The 21,161-nt window shown below is 41.4% G+C and overlaps 2 protein-coding genes across 2 annotated transcripts; both read left to right on the top strand.

Moving 5' to 3' along the window:
- The first annotated feature begins 380 nt into the window (after nucleotides 1–380).
- GPRC6A (G protein-coupled receptor class C group 6 member A) lies at nucleotides 381–12,334 on the top strand. The gene is made up of 6 exons (XM_074923691.1): nucleotides 381–574; nucleotides 2,188–2,491; nucleotides 4,331–5,158; nucleotides 7,971–8,183; nucleotides 9,620–9,743; nucleotides 11,214–12,334. Exons 1-6 carry the CDS (start codon nucleotides 381–383, stop codon nucleotides 12,332–12,334), a joined length of 2,784 nt encoding a protein of 927 aa, XP_074779792.1.
- Nucleotides 12,335–16,965: 4,631 nt separating this feature from the next.
- On the top strand, nucleotides 16,966–21,159 carry FAM162B (family with sequence similarity 162 member B). Its single transcript, XM_074896193.1, has 4 exons — nucleotides 16,966–17,225; nucleotides 17,636–17,747; nucleotides 20,716–20,824; nucleotides 21,061–21,159. The coding sequence occupies exons 1-4, from the start codon at nucleotides 17,108–17,110 to the stop codon at nucleotides 21,157–21,159; spliced, it is 438 nt and encodes a 145-aa protein (XP_074752294.1). The 5' UTR covers nucleotides 16,966–17,107.
- The last annotated feature ends 2 nt before the right edge of the window (nucleotides 21,160–21,161 follow it).

Raw genomic sequence — 21,161 nt, 5'->3', positions numbered from 1 at the left:
CATTCAAGACAAGCCCAAATTTATACCAAAATATTTGCCATGTGTTTCAGATAAGGTATAAAAAACTTTGTACAGAGAAGGACAGATTTTATGTTCAACATTTCCTTTCACACTCATCCATGCTTCTCTCTCCCTCTTCACTCTCATACTTCACTCTCATACCCCTGCACCTTCATATTTTATGTGACAGTAATGCTTTAGTACCTTCAATAAAATAGTCTCAGCCAGTGAAGCAAATACAAGCACCTTATGAGGTGTGACTAACTTTTGAGTGCAGCCTTTTTCCTTTGCTGCTGTTTATAAATGACATAGGAGCCCTTGCTGGCCCTGCAGTTCACTTAATCGACTTAAAGCTGGTAGTGAGCAAGTGAAACAGAAACATGGCATTCGTTACCTTTTTGATCCCCTGCTTTGTGATTGGCACTGACATCGCTTTCTCTTGCCAGAATACTGGTGACTTTGTGGATGCCAGTTCTCCGGGGGACATTGTTATTGGAGGCTTGTTTGCAGTTCATAGCGAAATGCTGCATCCAGAAGAACTTCCCATCAAGCCAGTAATTCAGAATTGTGCTGGGTGAGTAATACTGGAAATTACTTATATAGCAAAGAGATCACTGACATCAGGAATATACCTCTTATATTAAGATAAACAAAATCTGTTTCTCTTGCATTTCTTTAGTCTTTAGAAAGACCTTGGACATAACCTAAATTCTGAGTAAATTAATACAAGATGATAAAGTGTGGCAAAGTTACAGCAAAAGTTAGTGTGGCTGCCTGAGGAAGGGAATGAGCATTTGATCCTACTTCAATCTGCATATATAATCAAATAGCCCTGCAGGTTTGTGCTGAACAATCATTTAATTTCCATGTAAGTGCTAATTTTTGCTATATGCCTGAAGCACTCTGCTGTGCAGTTGTTCATTATTTGTTATGAAGTTGTACATACATGATTTGAACACAGGCAGACTGTTCCATTTTACTTTAGCATGTATTAAAGAATGTCTCCCAACTCACAAGGCAGATCAGTTGTAATGTATGGTAGTACCTTGCTAATTAGTTTGTAATTATTACTACAATTACTGTGGTTATTACACTTTGTATTGTAATCGTGGCATTATGTTGTAGGATGGACTGTATAGACAACATGTAATGTATACATTCAAGTTCAGACTGTGTATCAGAATATTAATTTTGTTGGCTCCAAATCCTATCTGTGCTCAAAACATCAATTTCTTCTAAAAGAATGCAAAAGAAACCTGGTGAAGAACTTTCTTTTAACAATATACAAATGATTTCCTAAGACCAGGAATTCCAAATACGCATTTTTTTTTAATTTTAACACAGGTCCAAATACTCAAATTTTATTTAATTTTACACACAACTTAATCCCACATCTGACTCTAATAATCAGCAGATATCCATCTGGATTTATTTCAAAATTATGATAAAGTTGATTATTGTGTCAGTCTTTCATTGTTTTTCTACATAAATTGTCTCAGGTCTATTTGAAATCTAATTTAGTTTGCAAGATCTGTAAACTTTTGAGAAGCTTGACTGAGAGGAGGGTTGGTTGTATTGCAGACATTTTGTGCTAGCACAGTTCTGATTAAGTGTCTGTTATAATATCCACTGGAGATAAGGGAATAGCTGTACTGACTTCATCAGGTTTAGAGAGGATTTTAGGAATGTTGATGCAACCACTAGAAGACCCCAACCTCTGAAATATTTTTTCCTGTTCTGAAATATTTAGTCTTTTTTTTTTTTTTTTTTTTCTCTGTTTCATGCTTTTGGTGAAAGTAAATACATTTCCAAAAAGTTTATCAAGCAGATGGAGTAAACTGGAACAGCTCCACTTACTTTAACAGATGTTTCATGAAGATACCCCTTGCAATTTTTCATGTACCATAAAAATTTGGGGTTTAGTACCCATTTTTCCAGAAAATAATTTTTATTCAGTTATATTTTAAATGCTGTGTTTATTTTGATTAATCTCTCACTTAGGTGAGACAAAACTGTATAATTTCTAATGTTTTGTACACTAAAACCCAAGAAAATGGCACAAAGCGTACTATCCATCATTTCTTCTCAGTTGTTGTCAAGTTCTAAGGAATACGCCTAAACTGGACTTTTCTTTGGCCTGTTCCCAGCAATGTTTTACTAAAATAAAACTTCTGTGTTTCCTGACAGCTTTGAAATTCAAATTTTTCTTCAGACACTTGCAATGATACATGCTATTGAAATGATCAACAATTCAACGCTGTTATCTGGAGTTACTCTGGGCTACGAAATCTATGACACATGTGCAGAAGTTACAAAAGCCATGGCATCTGCTCTGAGGTTTCTGTCTAAATTCAATTCTTCTGAGGATGTTGTAGAGTTCAAGTGTAACTACTCAGACTACGTCCCAAGAATTAAGGCAGTCACTGGAGCCAGCTACTCAGAAGTGTCGATGGCAGTTTCAAGGCTGTTGGCTTTGCAACTAATCCCACAGGTAGATTTGAGGGAATTTTTTCATTTTGAACAGGTCATAGGGACTGCAAAAGCCACTTGTTTGCTACAGGGCAGGATTTGCCTTAACCTGAGGACATCAGGAGGGGTGGGATTCAACTCCAAATGGAGTGCTTGATTCACTTGCCTAAAGAAAGGCAGTAAGGACTATTTGATATGCCCAGGGCACAGGCCTCTGAGTGCTATTTCAGGATGATGCTGGGCTGTTGTCAGGCTTCTAGCACCATTAATCAACCTGCATGGCTCTTCCAGTTACTCCAGTGTACCTTGGATGACACTCAAGGACTTTGTTCAGGCTACAAACTACAAAGTTATACCCGCTGTCTCTAGTCTGGCTGGTGGTGAATATGACAATACCCAATCTCAAGCTGGGGAAAAAAAAAAAAAAAAAAAAAAAAAAAAAAGACCAAATCAAATTTGGCCAGAAATCTAGAAATTATCTCCTGGCTGAGAGAGATTAGATGTTGGAGTCCGTTATAACTTTGGACAGGGAAGTGAGGAATATTGCTCCAAACCACAGTTTTACTCTTGTTATTCTTCAAGCAGTTGTAGAAAAGAAAGAATACAACTCTCTAGATCCACATTGGTCCTTCCCAAAACATTCTCTATTTCTGACCTCTCTAGGACAGTACAGTCCCACACTTTCACTTAGACCCATGCTTACATTTCTACTTTCACCATTGTAAAAGAGTTAGGGTCAAGGCTAGGACCAACAAGGGAAAAGGAGATCCACTTCCACAACATCTTACGTTGCACCCTGGTTTTGGCAATTTGACATAAATTACCTCACTGCAAAGTAGCAACATAGTAACCAACATATGGAAAAGACATTAAGTATGAGTTACATGTAACTTCTAACTGTATCTTTACTTATCCAATGGTATGAAGTAATTATGACCTCCAGCTCTACACAGGAGCTATAGTAAGCATGAATATTAAAATGCCACACTTTAACATAATCAAAAGTCAAGTGATGAAACAAATCTGCATTAGGACGTAGAGATGGAAAAGGTGATCCAGCAGATTTTTCTCATCAATAGCATCTGTTATCTTTTGACATCAGCAAGATTTGGTTTCCCATCCAAAGAGGTGACTCTTATTTTGGAAAGCTTGGATTTATTTTTTTAAGAACTGTCAAGCAATGTAAGAAATATTAAGTGTAGGGGAAAACGCTCTTACAAACAAGTAGAAAAGTATCAAAACTAGAGATATTTCAATAACAATGTTCCATTCACATTTTTCTAGCTACAATCAAAGGTAATAAAACTTTTATAGGAAAGAATTATAGTATTCTGTTTTTTCTGGGACAGTCTTCTAACAGATTTAACAATCCCTTTAAAATATAATAAATGAAACTTGGAGAGAAAATATATATGTGGATGAACCATACTAATAGACTGAGTGATAGAGAAATACTGCAAAATATAAGGATATTAGCAATTTGAATAATAACTCAAACAAGAGTTAATGCTTCCAGTGTTTAAATTTTGTTTTGAATAGCATATTGGTGGTATCTGAACAGGGTAAAATGAAATCCTTATACCAGCATAATTGTCATATACATTTTGAAAGGTTTTACTCTCTCCCTTCACTAAAGTAATTATGTGGATGAAGATGACAATTATGGAACTTGTACTGGGCACGAGTCTGCATACTAAGAACAGGGTGAGGGAACCTGCCCCATTTGGCTGCACCTTGTTGATGCTCACTCACAGGAGGAGGGAGCCTGGGTCAGGATGAAAGAGAAATCATGGCAGTTTTGGTTCTTTTGGTGTCCCTTGGAAGAGACAGCCTCCATAACCGAACTGTTCACTCTTCCTAGGTCAGTCCTGCATCATCAGCTGAAATCCTCAGTGACAAAATCCGGTTTCCTTCTTTCTTCAGGACAATTCCGAGTGATTTTCATCAGACAAGAGCAATGGCCCACTTGATCTGTGAGTCTGGGTGGAACTGGATTGGAGTAATAGCCACTGATGATGACAATGGGCGGTTTGCTTTGGAGAGCTTTGGAGTCCAGGCCATGGCAAACAACGTTTGCATAGCTTTTAAAGAAATGCTGCCTGCCTATCTCTCTGACAACACCTTTCACACCAAAGTTGATCACGCAATTGAGAAAATTGTCAAGGAAACCAGAGTAAATGTTATTGTTGTCTTTATGAGACAGTTCCATGTGCTCAAACTATTTAACAAGGCAATTGAGAGGAATGTAAATAAAATCTGGATTGCAAGTGATAACTGGTCGGCTGCGGTCAAAATCAGTAAAATTCCCAATATCAGACAGCTGGGAACCATTGTGGGATTTGGATTTAAAAGTGGAGACATGTCCACATTCCAAGACTTTCTGAGAAACCTTCATGAAAAGCCCACTGACAACAACAAGTTTTTGCGTGAATATATTATGCTTTTGTCAGTCTGTGCACACCTGGAATATCATGATTTTCAAACATGCATTTCTAACCAGTCCCAGGATGATCTATTGCAAAATGTTGAGAATGAACATCAGATCTGGAGAGATGATTTTCTGAATGCTAACATTGAACCAGGATTTATCCATAGTACTATACTTGCAGTATATGCCATTGCTCACGCCATTAAAGGGCAATGCAAAGACAGAAACTGCAAGGATCCTTCTGCCTTCACTCCCTGGGAGGTATGATGTTAATTCTTTTCTGTCTCATTCTGTCTGCATAACTTTCATCTCATTCTTGCTCTCACATTCCTGGATTTACTAGCTTGATCCTTTTAATAAACGGCTTTTTATTCCTGTTCTAGCTTGGTTTTTACCAACCGAAATCACAGACTATATGTTAGAGCAGCAGTATCTAACTGCTGCAGTGATGAGACCTAGACTCCAGATTTGTCTTCCTTTTTTTTTGGCCCATGTAGATGTAGAGGCTCCTGGTGCTAAACCATGGCTGTGTTCTGCTGTAGACAGAGACAGATTATTGCATCTCACATACAGATAGCTAACTGATGGTGAGTAACTGCATACCCACCATCTCTTCCTTCACAGCTACCATAGAAATGGCTGTAAACACATGACTCCACAGGTCCAGAACAAATCTTTAGCTGCTGAGCTTCATTAGCTACCCTAAAACTTCCCTCATACCTTCAAAGAGCACACAGAGTAGGCATCAGCTTGGATGAAGGCTCCAGTCTGTAGGCTTCTTGCTGGAATGTCTTGCTAGCTGCTCATTTGGGACAGAATAAAATGTATAGTCAGTCTACAATTGACTTATCAGCTATTCAGCTACTAGTGGTTGGTCCTGTTGCTGCAAACCACCACAATACACAGCAATGAGCACTCCTGAGAGATGGGGATATTGCAGGATAGGAGAATTCACCAAAGAGTTTCAATTTCCCTCTCTCACTCTCTCACCATTGTCTCTGTTTTGTCTGAATTCAGGTATTGTCTTCCATAATGAATCTTTACTTGAAAGTGAAAATGCAACAGACTATTCCTCTGTTTGACCTTGATTTATACTGAAATGACTAGTAGGAAAATGAGACACAACCTTTAAGATGGGTGAGGTACTTGTTATCAAACTCTACTGGGTGGGAAAAGAAGAGGAAAAATCAGACAAGTAAACCTGACCCGACCTTTTACCCAAGAACCTGCCTAGGAGTATTCACTTTTACACACTTTTACTCAGGTGATTAAACAAAAGTTCATTTAGAAGTCAAACAACCACTGAAGCACTCTGACTTGCTCTGACCTCTTATCCTAGGTCAGGGCAGGTCAAACCAAGATAGAGGATTTGAAAAAAACAAACAAACAAACAAACCAAGCAGTAACAATCAGACTCCTACATGAATTTGTAAATGCAAATAGGACAAATTCAGGACTGCTCTACAGGGGATGCAACTGTATGGAGCTGCATTTACACCATTGCTGAATTAAATCCCAGACCACCTCTTAAGAGGCTAAGAACTCATGAAGAAAACTAAAAGAGCTAGTTATTCCCCCTGTGCTGTTTTCATAATACGTTTCTTCTACACTAAATTTAAACCCTCTAGAAATGGATATATATGTATATAAAGCTTAGGATGCAACTGATCCATATCACACATCTCCACATACAGAGAAATGACAGTCATTGGTGTTACAGACTTTGGAAAAATAGCCATCAGTTGCATCAAAACTTTGCTACTTATTAGCCCCTTCTGCCTGAAGCTTGAGTTGTTCATATATTTTTAGAGAAATTGGAGAAGTGGAGAAGAGGCAGATTAAATGACTAGCCTGAGTATGCACAATTAAAAAAAAAAAAATCCTTTTCAGTCCCACACATCCAACTCAAATGCAATATTGGTTAGAAGCACACTTTAGTTCTTCATAATTGGTAGATATGCATCAAGAGCATATGAACTCTCAAAAAAGTTACATGTTATACATGAAAAAAATGACGCTACATACACTAGATGTGTTATATATATATGTATATTTTCCAAAGCCTATTGAAGTCATACACTGACAGCATGGTTGTTAAATGCTACAAATATAACAAATGGATCCACGTAAGAGTGAGTTTTTCAAAGGGCAGTTAAATTCAGCCTTGTCTAAAATCTTGGGTTTTTTTCTTATTCATTAATCCCTGTTGCCAAAAATCATTAGGCCTGCAAAGGGATAAAGCCTTTGGTTCAAGTAAGAAGCACGGTAGGTAATAAAAGTCCTTCTATGGTCTCCACATGAATCGGGAGTGGGTTATATGTGCCTTAACCTGTCCTTTTCTAAATTCACACAGAACTTTTCTTCGATCTGTCTGTTTGTGATGAGGGAGACCTAAATTTTCCCTGTTGAACAGAATGGGTTGCAGCATGAACCTGGACAGCTGCCTTATGAAAGCATGCTTGTTCTGATGTGTCCTATGATCTAACAAATATGGCCTAGTTGTTTATTGCCACTGTGTCGCTGATCACTTCATCTCAGCAAACTGGCATGTTTTGTTCATTTAATAGTTCTGAGTCTCATCTTGCAATTCAGTCAGAGTCGCAGCTGAAAACGATGTTAGATATTTCCAGACATGCTGGGGAAGGTTACTCTGAAAGCAAATGTGGCCCAAATTGACTCTGGTGACAGTAAAGTAACAACAGGAGCATCACTCATGGTCATTCTTTAAAGAAGGGGAGTTCCAAAAGGCAAAAATCTTTTCTTTCCCATCAGCATACCAAAATTTTCAAGGCTGGAAAGAAATACTAACATAAGTATTTGTACACATTGCACAGGCTTAAAAAATGATTATTTCTTTATTAATAGATTTTTAAGGTCAACAGGATTGTCTGAATAATGTAAAACCACGTTGGACATCAAATTAAACTGTTATAAAGATGACTTTTAATTTTCTTTTACTGATAAAAAGCATCATTTATTTTTAACTTGATATATCAAACAGATGTTAAACTATTGAGTTTATCACACTGACATGACACTGATGTATGTTATCGTTCCTTATACTTATGTTCAGCTCCTTGAAGAACTTAAAAAAGTTACGGTCATTGATGATGATAAAGAAATCAAGTTTGACTCCAATGGAGATATGAGCACCAGTTATGATGTACTTCTTTGGAAAGAAATTGATGGCCACATGGAAATCACCACTATGGCAGAATATGACACAGAGAAAGGTGACTTCATCTTTGAGGATGAAGAGAAAAAAAAAGATTTTATGGATTTAAAGGTAGCTTTTAATTTCTTGACATGACATGTGAAATTTGTTTCATGTTCTCTTCTCCCTCCAGTATTTGTAACTAAAGTACGTGTCGGCTGTACTTGTGATTTCATGTTCTCCTTTTAGAGCAAAGAACCCTCTCTGGATATATTTGACCACTTTCACACACCCTGAGAAGCATGTTAACATGCTCAATGTAAAATGTAAGCAGGCTCAGTAATTTGAAATGGAGCTATTTCTCCAGAATGCTTCGCGGAGGTTTCGTAAAATGAGAAGTTATGTCCATCCTAAGGATGCTACTCCAGAATCTTGAAAAGAGGGTTCAAAATTAAAAATGACCATGTATAAAAGTCCCCTCTCTTATGTGCCACCACCATTTAATTTGTACATAAAGGCACATATCTGTTGACTTCACTGGTTAAAAAAACAGTTTTGTGGATTGTTTCCTCCCATTAGAGCTGTGGTCAGCATGACTACAGGAGTCTGAGGTAGGTGGTACGACCTGAAGCCCTGGAACTGATGTAGGCTGGACTAGTGTGTGGCCCTGGCCAGTTCCAGTTCAATAATCTGTCATCTGTGCATGGATGGAGGTCTTGCTCTGTGTTGCAAATTGTTCACCACTAAGGGTACAGGGAGAAGCTGCTTATTAGGTGGGTTGAATTCAAGTCTCAGCATGTGGACTCAGATGATAGAAAAGGCTAAGGACAGGAGAAAACCTCAAATTTTGTCCCTCTTTGTGGTGCTGCCCAGGATGGAAAGGAAATGTCTTCACCTCCTTGTAAGCACCATCTTGAAGGAATAAGAAATAGCAGTGTCCCTCAGGACTGTTTCTCCATCTTACAAAAAATTGCCTTTGGAAGGATGACCTGAACTCAGACCTGAAGAGAAAGTCCTGATCACACCCCAGAGTGGTGCTTCATGACTCAGGGATGAGCTGCCAAGGGTCGGAAATATCAGAGTTGCAGTGTAGAGCACCCACGGAGGTGTCTTCCCTGAGCCAAGGTGTCTCCCCCAAGCTAAGGTGTCTCCCCTGGGCTCAGAGCAACCAAGCAGGGTTTCAGGATGTCAATTGTGAAGCAGTCCACTTGAATCCCCCATTAGATGCTTCTTGGCTTTCTTTGGAGCTGATCCTCAGCAATCTAAATTCGAGGTTCAAAGCTGAATGAGGCACTTTGCTCTGAATTTTAAAGGTAGAGATGATTCAGGGGCAAAAAAATAAAATCAGGTAGATAATGCCTCATCCTGTCACTTGTTGACTGTGTGGACAAAATACAAGAAGCATGAAATCTACAATGCCTTTTTTCAGCATCATTTTCAGATTCCGCTAGGTGCAAAAAGAAAGTGCAACTTGCAGAATTACTGGAGGTTTATTTTAACATTTCTTAGTAATTTATTGTGGCTGAGCTGATTTTTTTGTTTGTTTGTTTGTTCTCTGCACACTGCAGAAGGTTCAGTCAACATGCTCCCAGCACTGCAGACCAGGACAGATGAAAAAGGTTACAGAAAGTCCACACACATGTTGCTATGAGTGTGTTTACTGCCCAGAAAACCATTACAGCAATCAAACGGGTAAGGAATTGTGACCCAAATAAAGATTTATTTAGACATCAATACAATTGTTTTGTTTGGGTATAAAGTGCCTTGACAACCTTGGTATAACTTTGAAATGGGATTAAAATATTTGTTTATGCTCAGTTTCCCAAATACAAGTGTTCAGCCTATAAAACTTGGTTTATATGCTTTTTTACAAGACAAAACTTAAAACAATTAGATTTTCCAGCTGACTAGAATTATCCTTTGTTAGAATGGAAAGTCTGGCTGATTTATCAGTGAGGCTGACTCTCATCAAAAAATAGCTTTGCTTCCCTCTCTTTCCGAAGTACACCAACTCGAATAAGGAAGAAATTTTTTATGATGAGGGTGGTGAGGCACTGGAACAGGTTGTTCAGAGAGGCTGTGGCTGCCCCCTCCCTGGCAGTGTTCAAGGCCAGGTTGAACAGGGCTTTGAGCAGCCTGGGCTAGTGGAAGGTGTCCCTGCCCATGGCAGGGGGGTTTGAACTAGATGGTCTTTGAAGGTCCTTTCCAACCCAAACCATTCTATGAATCTATGAAGTTCAAGGTTTATGTATTTTGCTTATCAGCATATTTTTTGTCCTACCACAGAGTACTGCAAAGTTTGATATAATGTACAGTAATATTTTCTAATATCAAATCTGATGTATACTTTACCACTGGTGCATTTATAGGTTTGATCAAAAATTTTTATAGTGGAAAATTAAATATGGAGGAGAGAGATGGATATTTTTTTTTTAAAAAAAAAAAAAAAAAAGCAGTACAATGTACTTTTAATCTCCAGAGTGCATAAAAATAAATTTTATCTTTTTAATTCAAATAACTGTGAAATTTCTCCATATCACAGGAAAGGAATTTTAAAGCAAAAGTAACCTTTCAAAGAATAATCTAAATGTTTATTCTTGTTGCATTTCAAATGACATCTGTAAAGGGAAACTTGGGGTTTTTTCTTGTTGAAACAAAAGAAATACAGTTCCAACTTCTGTAAGATAATTGATCTACTCTCAAGTTATTGTTCAGGTTTCAGTTAAAGTTTGCCTGTCCAGAGCTCTGGCCAGGTCACATATCACTGGTCAGCGATGACCAATGCAGTTTTAGGATGCTGCTCGTTCTCCCTGTCACCTTCCTGACCCTGGTTACAGGCAGCCCCTGCTCCCAGCTGGCAGGCTTCATCCTTTGCTCCTTCTGCCACCATCATCACTACTGCTACCGCTGCCACCTCTGCCACCATTGCCACTACTGCCACCGCAGCCACCACTGCCACCTCTGCCACTACTGCCACCGCAGCCACCGCAGCCACCGCTGCCCTGCAGCTCCTCCGCCTGGACGGCGACAGCAATAGCCGGGAGCAATCAGCCCTGTCGGAATCCCTTCCCACATTGCTCCCGTATCTCAAGCCTCGATAATCCACTTCGCAGTTTATTTACTTCGGGTTTCTAAGCAACCTTCCTTTTTCTCTGCTTTCAGATATGGATTACTGCTACCGATGTAACAACAAAACCTACTGGGCTCCCGTCAACAGTACCACATGCTACAGAAAGACAATCCATTTCCTCGCCTGGACTGACTGGTTTGCCATTTTCCTCCTCCTCCTCTCCACTTTTGGGGTTGTGTTGATTTTGTCAATTAGTGTAATATTTACTAAAAACTTGAACACGCCGGTTGTAAAGGCATCTGGAGGTCTAACTGTCTGCTATATTATTCTCTTCAGTCACTTCTTAATTTTTTTAAGCACCATCTTCTTCATAGATGAACCCACAGAATTCAAGTGTAAAGCTAGGCAAGCCCTCTTTGGCATAAGTTTTGCACTCTGCATTTCATGTATTTTGATAAAGTCACTAAAAATTTTACTAGCCTTCAGCTTTGATCCCAAGCTGCAGAATTTCCTGAAATGCGTGTATAAACCTATTCCCACTGTAGTCACCTGCACTGGTATTCAAGTTATCATTTGCACCTTCTGGCTAATATTTAGGACACCTTTTGTAAAGCAAAATTTCTCAATCCCAAGAGCAATAATTCTGGAGTGTCATGAGGGCTCTATTGTGGCTTTCGGGATTATGCTGGGCTATATTGCTGCCCTAGCCTTCATTTGCTTCATATTTGCCTTTAAAGGTAGGAAGTTGCCAGAGAACTACAACGAAGCTAAGTTCATCACCTTTGGCATGCTAATTTACTTTATAGCGTGGATTGTATTTATCCCCGTCTATGCAACTACATTTGGCAAATACCTGCCAGCAGTGGAAATCATCGTTGTTTTAATATCCAATTATGGAATCCTCTGCTGCACTTTTCTTCCAAAGTGCTACATCATCATTTACAAGCAAGAAACAAACACAAAATCTGCCTTTCTCAAAATGGTTTACACGTATTCCTCCAAGAGTGCAGGCAGTGTTGCTGTTAGTCAGATTTCTTTGGATTCAAAGTCTTCCAGCTCCCGAGCTACTATCTCAGACTCGTGTAAATCTGAGAAAATACCTGTGAATGGAAACTGTCATTCCCAAGCACCTGGGCAGACACTAATAAAAGGGAAAGTTCTTCCTAAAAATACTGCAAGGACTATGGCCAGGAAAAGACTCTCCAGCATATGACTGGCCAGTGTTTAAGTACTAGAAGATGAAAAGCCATCTTAGGGAGCCATTTCGCTTTCACATCTCTTTCCTTTTGGCATCCCCAAGGAGAGCAAGCCACATGAAATGCCTTCTCCAGACTGGGACTTAAGCAGTTATCCATTACCAGATTTGCAAGGCTTTCCTGGCTCGCAGAGTCCAGCTCCTGCTCCCACAGGCACCATGAAGTGCAGTCCCCTTCAGCAGCTCCTTTCCTTTCCCAGCCCACTCATGTAGACCTGTGGGAACCTATTCTGCAGTCTCGCTTCCCTGAGTGAGGCAGAAGCATCAGGAAATTATTATTTCTCACAGACATGTAGGAAGGAACATATGGGTTTACCCCACTGTTTTTTTCATCTGATGCCCAATTGTTTAAGAAGCTCTTCTCACCTGGCGCTGTTTTACAGATCAAACAGAACCCTCTCCCAGCCTTTGTTTGCTAGGATAAGCAAGCCCAGTCCTTTAGTCTCCACTTTTAAGATAGGCTTTCCATTCTCCTGAACATCCAAAAGTAACCTTTTTCACCTGGTATCAGTGATTCCTTTTTTTTCCTCACCAAAATTACACACCTTATCCCAGATGAGTGCTGCAGTACCTTCTAAAGTTCCTTGTATTTACCAGGATGTTAATGAACTAGAGACAGGTCTATCTAAAAATTAAATAATTCCTCTGGAGCTCTGCAGTTATATGTATGTTCACCTACTTTTTTTCCCTCATACTCAGAGGAAATACACTGATTCACCTCTTGCACCTCCTCTGATGCACGAGGAGAGAAGACCCACTATGTTTGTCCCCAGGTGTCCTCTTAGTTGAGGACAACTTAGATGTCGGTGTATAATGTCAAAACTTATAATAAACACTAGTTGTTTCCTCTCATTAGCATAAATAATGTAATAACCAGGATCAGCATGAGTGGATCCTGGGAATGTTACCTTTTTTGATACATATTTAAAAAATCTAATTTTCAATCAGAAAATTACAATCCACCATTCTGATACATAGAAATAGCATAAGAATGAATTGATATGAGCTGTACTAGATGAGTTTCTGCTCTGTAGCTCCATCAGCACAGCTATGCTGTGCCTTCTGTATGTGAGGCAAAAGGCATGTTCAGAGAAGGAGAAATTTTTCTTTTGAGACAATAGTACCACAGAGCTTTTTCAAACCTTAAACCACAGAGCTATGTTGCCAATCCAGAACCATGAAAAATACTTTCCCATGTTCATAAAGCCACAGAAACTTTGCTATTTTGAATTCCGTGCCATGTAACTGTGAAATAATACTAAATTCTTTGAGTTTTGTCCATGCTTCTGCTTAGATCTGGAATAACTGGATATTGTGGCAGGTCAAAATAAAGTTCAGTAGATTTGATGTTACACCCGCATATTGTATTATTGCTATGTACAATATATCTATTTTTCTACAATTTCTATGTTGTAACCCTTATCCATGTGATTTTTTAACTCATATTTTGTTAAAAAGCACTATAAATCACATTTCAACAATGGGCACAGGCAATGAAACTACTGTGACATGTAGACTATATATGTACTACATATCTGTGAAGACTTTTTTTAAGTAATTTGAATGGCAAGGGTGCAGTTCACATACATAGTTGAGTAATAATCTAAGTTCTGTAGCTGATTGGAAGAATGAATGTTTATGCACATATATTTATTTGATGAATGTTGTTCATACATCTGTTGTTACAAGTACTGTTCTGAATACAAAAATTATGTATGATAAGGTTAAAATTCCTGCAGTTTGTCTGCTAATGAGGCAAAATGTCTTACCCCAAAAGAGAGAAGTAGAGCTTGCACTGCACAATGACTGTCAGCACTAAGCTGGTTCGAAAAGTTAATTTGGCTCAAATATTGTACCCACGTTTATTGTTTTCAGAAGCGTTGAGCATGTCACGTCTTGAAGGTAAAAGGAAAGGGGATGATTAAAGACATATTGATATTTAAAATTGAGTTTGCTTACTTAATTTCCTCACCTTTCCCCATGAACTTCGGTTTGACCTTGAGCAGCAATACATGCACCTGTGCAGTGTTTCCACCCAGTGGATCTGGTCTGCTTCTTGAAAACATCCCTTTAGGTTGACAGCTAAGTATGGTAGGGCAATTCCCCCTACAGGACAATGAGGAAAGTGTCTTGAGGAATAGGGAGTGGGGACAGCAATGTGAAGGTCTCTACGGAGGTATTTTTAAGGTAAGACATCACATATCAAAGAATTTCAAAGGAGTCCTGAATGCTATGTCTGCCCTTCCAGCTACTCGGGTCTTCTGCATAATAGATTTGCTATCTAGAATTTGCAGAAAAAAGAAACACTGTGCCAAACTGTATTACATATGTCTTTAAATGCCTTGTCTTCAAGAAGCAAGTGATTATACGTAGGTAGAACAAGGTGGTTGTGCTGTCTTATACAGAGGATAAAAAAAGCTGTAACTAGGGGTTCATGACACTAAAGGGAGCATTTGTGTGCATCTCCCTGCCCAGAACCATAAGCATTCCAGCAGTCTGGCCATTCCTGTTAGCAGGCACAGGGACATTAAATGGGCCTGAAACAGACTTTCCTTCCCAGAGCACAGAACAGGAATCATCTTCCTGAATCAGAGCCAAACCTCGGCATGACGCGCCCTGAGCCTTGGCCCTCCCTGAGCCATGACCTGTAGGTCAGACCATGAGCGGCCGAAGGGTTCAGCTCTTCTCTCTGGCTCAGAGGACACTCTGCTCCCTCACTTTAGAAAGATCCCAACGCCACTTTTCAAAATATTAACATATGTACGTGCTCACCTGCAAGCTTTCCAGCCCCAATAGCAATAGGGAGGACATGTCTGAAAATACAGTGCTGTCCACAGAGAAGTCAAGCGTGGAAATGCCATTTGTTGAGGTCCACAGGAGGCTGCTCTGGATGTAATCACTATTTAAACTTTTGGGGGTTTATGTCATTCTTTGTTAATAATGCTAAATGATGCACTCTGATATCACAGAGTATACAATATCTCTAGAGAGAATGAAGACTGTGAAGGCCACTAAACTTTTCAAGTTCTCTCCTCCAGGGCATATTTCCATCAAGATTTCAGTAGCTCTAGCTGTGCAGATGACTTTCAGCTGCCCATAATATTTAGAGCGGTTCTCCGCTCTGCAGTTCTTTGGTGAGCGCTGAGAACCATTTATGTGAGCTCCAGGCTTTCTCCCTGCAGCTCTGCCAACGGCCTTTGGAACTACAATGACTCTAAACACATGGGTTATCCACATTAGTAGCACTAATAGCAGTGTTTGGGATGTGGCTCCTAACACATGCTGCTGAGCAGCCCAGCCCAGATGTGCTGTCTCTTTCTGCCCTTCCCAGCTGTGTCTCCAGAGACAAGGAGCGCTGCTTGACACTGCGCTGCTCTCTTGGGGCAGGAAGAAAGCAAGGGAACTACGGGCAGACTATAATGCCCATATAAGCCTCTAGGTCACTTTTATTGATGTGTCGTCATCTCCTCAACAACATTCTGAAATAGGGCAGAGCTGCTCAGGGCAGGGGTGTGTGCAAAGAGGTGCATACTCTTTTTTTTTTTTAGAGGTTTTTTTTTAGAAGGACATGAGAAAGCCACTGTGGAGCTTTGATTCATGGAGCTGTTTTGTTCTGAAATAGAATATGGGAAGATTTATTTAAAAAAAAAAATCAAGTTGGTACTAGTTAAATGGATTGGAACGGGTTTGGTATTTTACCAATAATAAGGACATTTTGTTACTTTAATAATTTTGGAATGGAAACTATACATGTGTGAATAAGAAAACACTGATGTGGGACTACTTACTGAAAAGAAAGTGCTTTTTTGAGTATCTTTCCAGAATGAAATGTTGTCTAACCAGCATTTTTAAAAGAGTTTTAATATCGAGGACACTGGGACTCACTTTGGTGACAAATTTCTGATTTCTTCTACTCAACAATTTGCTTTCAGAAAAAGCTGCTTACCCCTGGCTCTGCTCCTGAAAACAGGTAACTGGAGGTTTTAGCTACGAACGGTTCAAGACGGCTCATCCGTGCTGTCAGGCCGAGCACAGGCCCCTTAGCTGCTGCCGGGCCGTGACCCACCCCCGGGCAGCGGCGCTTCCTCCGTCCCTCCGCAGCAGCTCTGGCCTTGGTGGAGGGATGGAAAATCTTCCCCTATCCGGGGCATCAGGGAGAGTTCTGCTGAGACACTGAGTGACACTGTTACTGTATCGTGCTGACTTTTCTGATTTCTTTTTTTTTTTTAAGGATATGTTTCTACTTTTTTTTTTTCTTTTTCTTTTTAATAAAGGTTTACTCTGTCCATGACGTGGGGAAAAAAAAAAAAAAAAGTTTTTCAATTGAAGTAAACAGAAAAGTGTGCGATGACAACCAGCACATTCGAACCTGAAAGCGGTAAAAAGACAGAAGCAGTGGTGTGGGCAGGTCTGTGCCCCCCTCCCTCGAAAACGTGAAGCTGAACGCCCACGGCTGTTTCTTTCGACTCGAACGCCGAAGTTTCTGTCCGGGAGAGGCAGCTCGTGAGGGCGTTAGGTGAGGGGGGCGGCTTCCCGGGAGGACCGGCCCCCCCTTGTCGGCGCCGTCCCGCCCCTCCCCGCCTCGGGGCGCGGCTGGAGGGTCCGCGGGGCCGGGGCTGGCGAGGCAGAGGGTCGCGCCGGGCAGAGGGTCCCTCCGGGCAGAGGGTCCCGCCGGGCAGAGGGTCCCGCCGGGCAGAGGGTCCCGCCGCGCCGCTCCTCGCCGCCCCCGCCATGCTGCCGGCGCGCCTCCGCCCCGGGCGGCTGCTGGCGGCCGCGCCGCTCCCCCTGCCCTCGCCGCGGGGAGCCGCCGCCGACGGGGGACCCGCCCGCAGCCCGGGCACCGCCCGCGGTAAGGGCGGCCGCCCGGGGTACCGGGGGGCGCGGGGGGGGCTGGCTCCGCGGCGCCAGCAGCGCCGGAGGGCGGGCGGGGGGTCGCGGCGGAGCGGGGCCGGGGCCGTGGCTGCCCGCCGGGGGGCCCGCACGGTGGCCCGCGGGTGGGCCGGCAGCGCGGGTGGGCACGGGCGTTGTGCTGGCTGGGGCACCCACACCCGCCGCGGAGGGTGTCGAACCGGACCCGCAGAGACGGTCCCTGCGTGCGGGGACATTCGGGAGGCGGCGTGGAGACAGCTCTGCGTAGCGGAGACCTGGGCGCGTAACCCCCGAGTTACTCTTCCCAGGGGTTTTCCCCTTCCACCGATATTACCCCCATCACACTCTCAGCACAGTGTTTGACGAAGTGTTTTTTTCCTGATCTTTAAGCTGAGCAGGCTCACAAGGTGATTGCAAGTTACAAACCTTCGAAGTTTGACAAAAAAATCCTCCTCTGGACCGGACGTTTCAAGACAGAAGGAGAGATTCCTTCGAGGATCCCGTAAGTGCGCTGCCCGTGTCCAAGGGGAACGTGGAGCTGAAGGGAAAGAGGTGGTGTGATCCTGATCTAAAACTTTTCCACAGAGTTTGAACCAGTCAGTTTTTCAACACTGAAAACTTGGAAGCAAATTAGAGGGCAAAAGAATTTCCTGTCCTGGTTAGAGGTTAAGATGGAAAAATGTTCCTTACTGGGGTCCCCAGAGCCTGGGATTAAGAACTAGATCCATCTGAATAGAGAGCCTCGGTCACATTTATTTACTGGCTTGTTTATTTTGCTTATTCCTAATGTGTAATCAGAGAAAGATGTTATTGGTAAACAATATTTTCTGTTTATAGCTCCCATAAACACTTCTAAGGGAGCAGACTGTCACTGAATGATTACATCCAACAAATTATGATTTATTAAATAACTTGAAGAAAAATAGAGAAGGGGGTTATGAGAGAAACATCCCCCATCGGGAAAGCCGAGTACTTGACATAGCCTTAGCCTTAGCCTCTTGTTGACGCACTGGACTAGATGATCTTTGAAGGTCCCTTCCCACGCAAACCACGCTGATCTTGTGGTTCTCGGACTTGCTGGAAGTTAGCATCCCCCAAGGGGGTCAGTCACAGAACAAATGAAACCCCTCTAATGTCAGTTGCTGTCTTTTTCTTAAGATGTTAGATGGTGTGTTAGATGTCTCTCTCCAGGACACTGCTTTTTATCACCACAGTATGTTCCTGTCTTGGGTGGTGCCGTTAGTGTAAGCAGCATGCAGAGCTCTGTCAAGTAACAGGTACATCCTCTGCCTGTTCCTGTTGCTTCCTGACAGTTTCACTGGTGGTTTGCTGTGCTGGACAGTGGCTTTCTAAACAGTCCAGCCTCTCTTGCACTGTGCTAGTCTCACCATCTTCCTAGAGAAAGGTTCAGGCAGGTCTCAGAAGCTCTAAAAGCTATTCAAGTCATCGGGAGGTGTTTATAAAGACACATGCATTTGCCAGTCCATATACATACATGCACACAAATCACACATTTCTGTGTGGTAGCTGGCCTGGCAAGTGAGTGTCACCACTTTGTGCTTTCTGGATGAGCAGAGTCTTTTTAGAATGGTAAAATCATAAAAATACACTAGAAGAAGTTAGTTGTGAGACATTGAAGCTGAACTGTGTCACTGCTTTAACTATTAAAAAAAAATTAATTCCAAGATATTATTTATTACCTGTGAACACAAGCTAGCTGCCTAAGATAGTTTGTACTAAGGGTGAAATGTGCAGTGCTTATTCAAGGTTGTTGTGGTTGGTTGTTTTTTTTTTTTTTTTTAAAACAGCTGTTACTGACTTCAGTAGAGGTTTACCCAGTCTTGATTAAGGATTGAGTAGTAAAGGCTCTAATGTGCAATTAGGTAAGAACATAATCAGGTCTGTTTTCCTTAAAGCAGAGGCAGAAAGCAGGAAGAAGGTGAAAATCTGGTTCAGAAGAGTATCAATTAGTGCATTGTGAAATATGATTAGGCTAATAAACCAGGCGAATAACATTTATGGTTTTGCTTTTGTGGGTACAAATGGATTAGTGGATTAATGATTTTATGTGCTAGTCTGATGTGCGGTTCGTTTTAAAGATGATGTTTACCATTTTACAAAAGAAAAGCAGTTACTTAGAACTGTCAGTCATCTGCAAGAAACGTGTCATGCACAACATGCGCTTGTGTGCGCGTTGGCAGGGACAGGGGTAGTGTGGCATAGCCAGCCATAAGACTTGCCCTCTGCCATTGCATTAAACCTTAGAGAGACACACTGCAGCCCTCAGCCTTGGTACAGGCTGCCATGGCCACAGCTTCCACTCCAAAAACTCCAGCTCTGCCTCATCCCACCACTCACTCTCCTTAAAGTAAAGCTACAGGTGTCTTGGGGAAATGAGATCATTACAAGATCTTTACTTGCAACGTAAAATCAATTCTTTATGCAACTGTCCTTTTTACATACATGTATGTATAAAATCCCAACTATGTATATTTATATTCTCTATCTTATATGTATCTTTATAAAGCATTCCCACGTGATTTATGAAAGGAAAATAGTGCACAACCAGCATTATAATGAGCATCTTAAAAACTATACGTCTGAGTATAGTGCCTGACTCAGAGAAAGACTTAACTGGAAGTTTTGAGACCACTGTAGTGATGCAGAGGTTGCCGGGGTTGCTGGTTCTTAGGGGTACGCAGCTGGCTCAGCATGGAGGGTGGAAGGGGGAACTGTACCAATGCAGCTTGCTGGGCTGTACAGTGCCTCTCGGGCGGCAGTGGCTGCCAAACGCAGGGCTGGAGTTTTCATTACCTTTGCCTTTGATGACCAGCAAAAATTATCATGTAGATTGTTCTTGTTTAGGTGTGTGTTCCCGTAATAGGGAGGCGGCTTACATCAGCTGCCCCCTTTAAAGCTGCTGCTTTTCTAGAGCTAAAAACTAACTCATAGCAGTACAAACTGTTTTAATTACCTCTTCAAGTAGATAAAATCCCTAGCCTACGGTATACAGAACACCACCTAAACAGGTTAGATATGACAGTAATTAATTTCTGAAGTTAATTTTGAATAAAAGGAACTGCTCTGACATCTGGGTGACACCACATATACTTCTCCATCTGTTTAAAATATATAAAACCCCTTAGTTTTCACTTCGTTTAAATAGAGCTTAAGGTATTTCTGGTGTACCTACCCCAAGTATTTAAATGCAAATATTTATTGCATGAGCATTTTTTTTAGCTTAAAAAAAAAAAATCAGTTTAAATCCGTTAAATATTGCTTTGCCATTGGAAATGGATTAGGATCAGAAAACATGAAGTTCTTGGGTGGTACGTAACCAGTCACAGCAAGCTGAATCTGCTTGTTTTGCAAGCTAATACTATTTTCATTTTTCAACTGTGATGTTACATCTGCAGTGCTTTGAAGAGATACTTCACAGGTTTGTAATGATTCAACAACTTTAATTGCAGGCCAGAAATGCTGGACAGGGCAAGAAACAAGGCTCGTGTTAAAACTTGTTACATCATGATTGGACTCTCAATTGTTGCGTGTTTTGCAGTGATTGCCTCAGCTAAAAAGGTGAGTACCAGCACTAGCTAGTTATCCCGTAGTATACTTAAAAATGATGGAATTCTGTGAAAAGTAGACAAACCTAAACAGCAGCAGTTCACACCTACCCTAGTTGCAGCTAAGCCATGTTCCTGTCACCCCTGACATGGAAGGAGTCGCTGGCTGTTCCCAAGATAGGGTAGCTTTCCCCAGGGGGGGTTGTTACTCCTACTACACTGCTCTTAGTAGATGCTTTACTTCTGCAGGCTGCTGCACGTCATGAGTCCTTAACGAGCTGGAACTTGGCAAAGAAGGCCAAGTGGCAGAAGGAGGCTGCGCTAGCAGCGGAGTCGAAGACAAAGTGACT

Source organism: Athene noctua, chromosome 1, assembly GCF_965140245.1.
Source record: "Athene noctua chromosome 1, bAthNoc1.hap1.1, whole genome shotgun sequence".
NCBI classification, from domain to species: Eukaryota; Metazoa; Chordata; class Aves; order Strigiformes; family Strigidae; genus Athene; species Athene noctua.
Note: the sequence above shows the minus strand (reverse complement) of the source record. Positions and strands in the feature narration are given on the sequence as shown.

Excerpts from the sequence above, each read along its gene's own strand:
- GPRC6A (XM_074923691.1), top strand. The coding sequence starts at position 381 with ATGGCATTCGTTACCTTTTTGATCCCCTGCTTTGTGATTGGCACTGAC. Across the intron at positions 2,492-4,330 it reads CTTTGCAACTAATCCCACAG|GTCAGTCCTGCATCATCAGC; the intron begins GTAGATTTGAGG and ends CACTCTTCCTAG. Across the intron at positions 8,184-9,619 it reads AAGATTTTATGGATTTAAAG|AAGGTTCAGTCAACATGCTC; the intron begins GTAGCTTTTAAT and ends TGCACACTGCAG.
- FAM162B (XM_074896193.1), top strand. The coding sequence starts at position 17,108 with ATGCTGCCGGCGCGCCTCCGCCCCGGGCGGCTGCTGGCGGCCGCGCCG. Across the intron at positions 17,226-17,635 it reads CAGCCCGGGCACCGCCCGCG|CTGAGCAGGCTCACAAGGTG; the intron begins GTAAGGGCGGCC and ends CTGATCTTTAAG. Across the intron at positions 17,748-20,715 it reads GAGATTCCTTCGAGGATCCC|GCCAGAAATGCTGGACAGGG; the intron begins GTAAGTGCGCTG and ends CTTTAATTGCAG.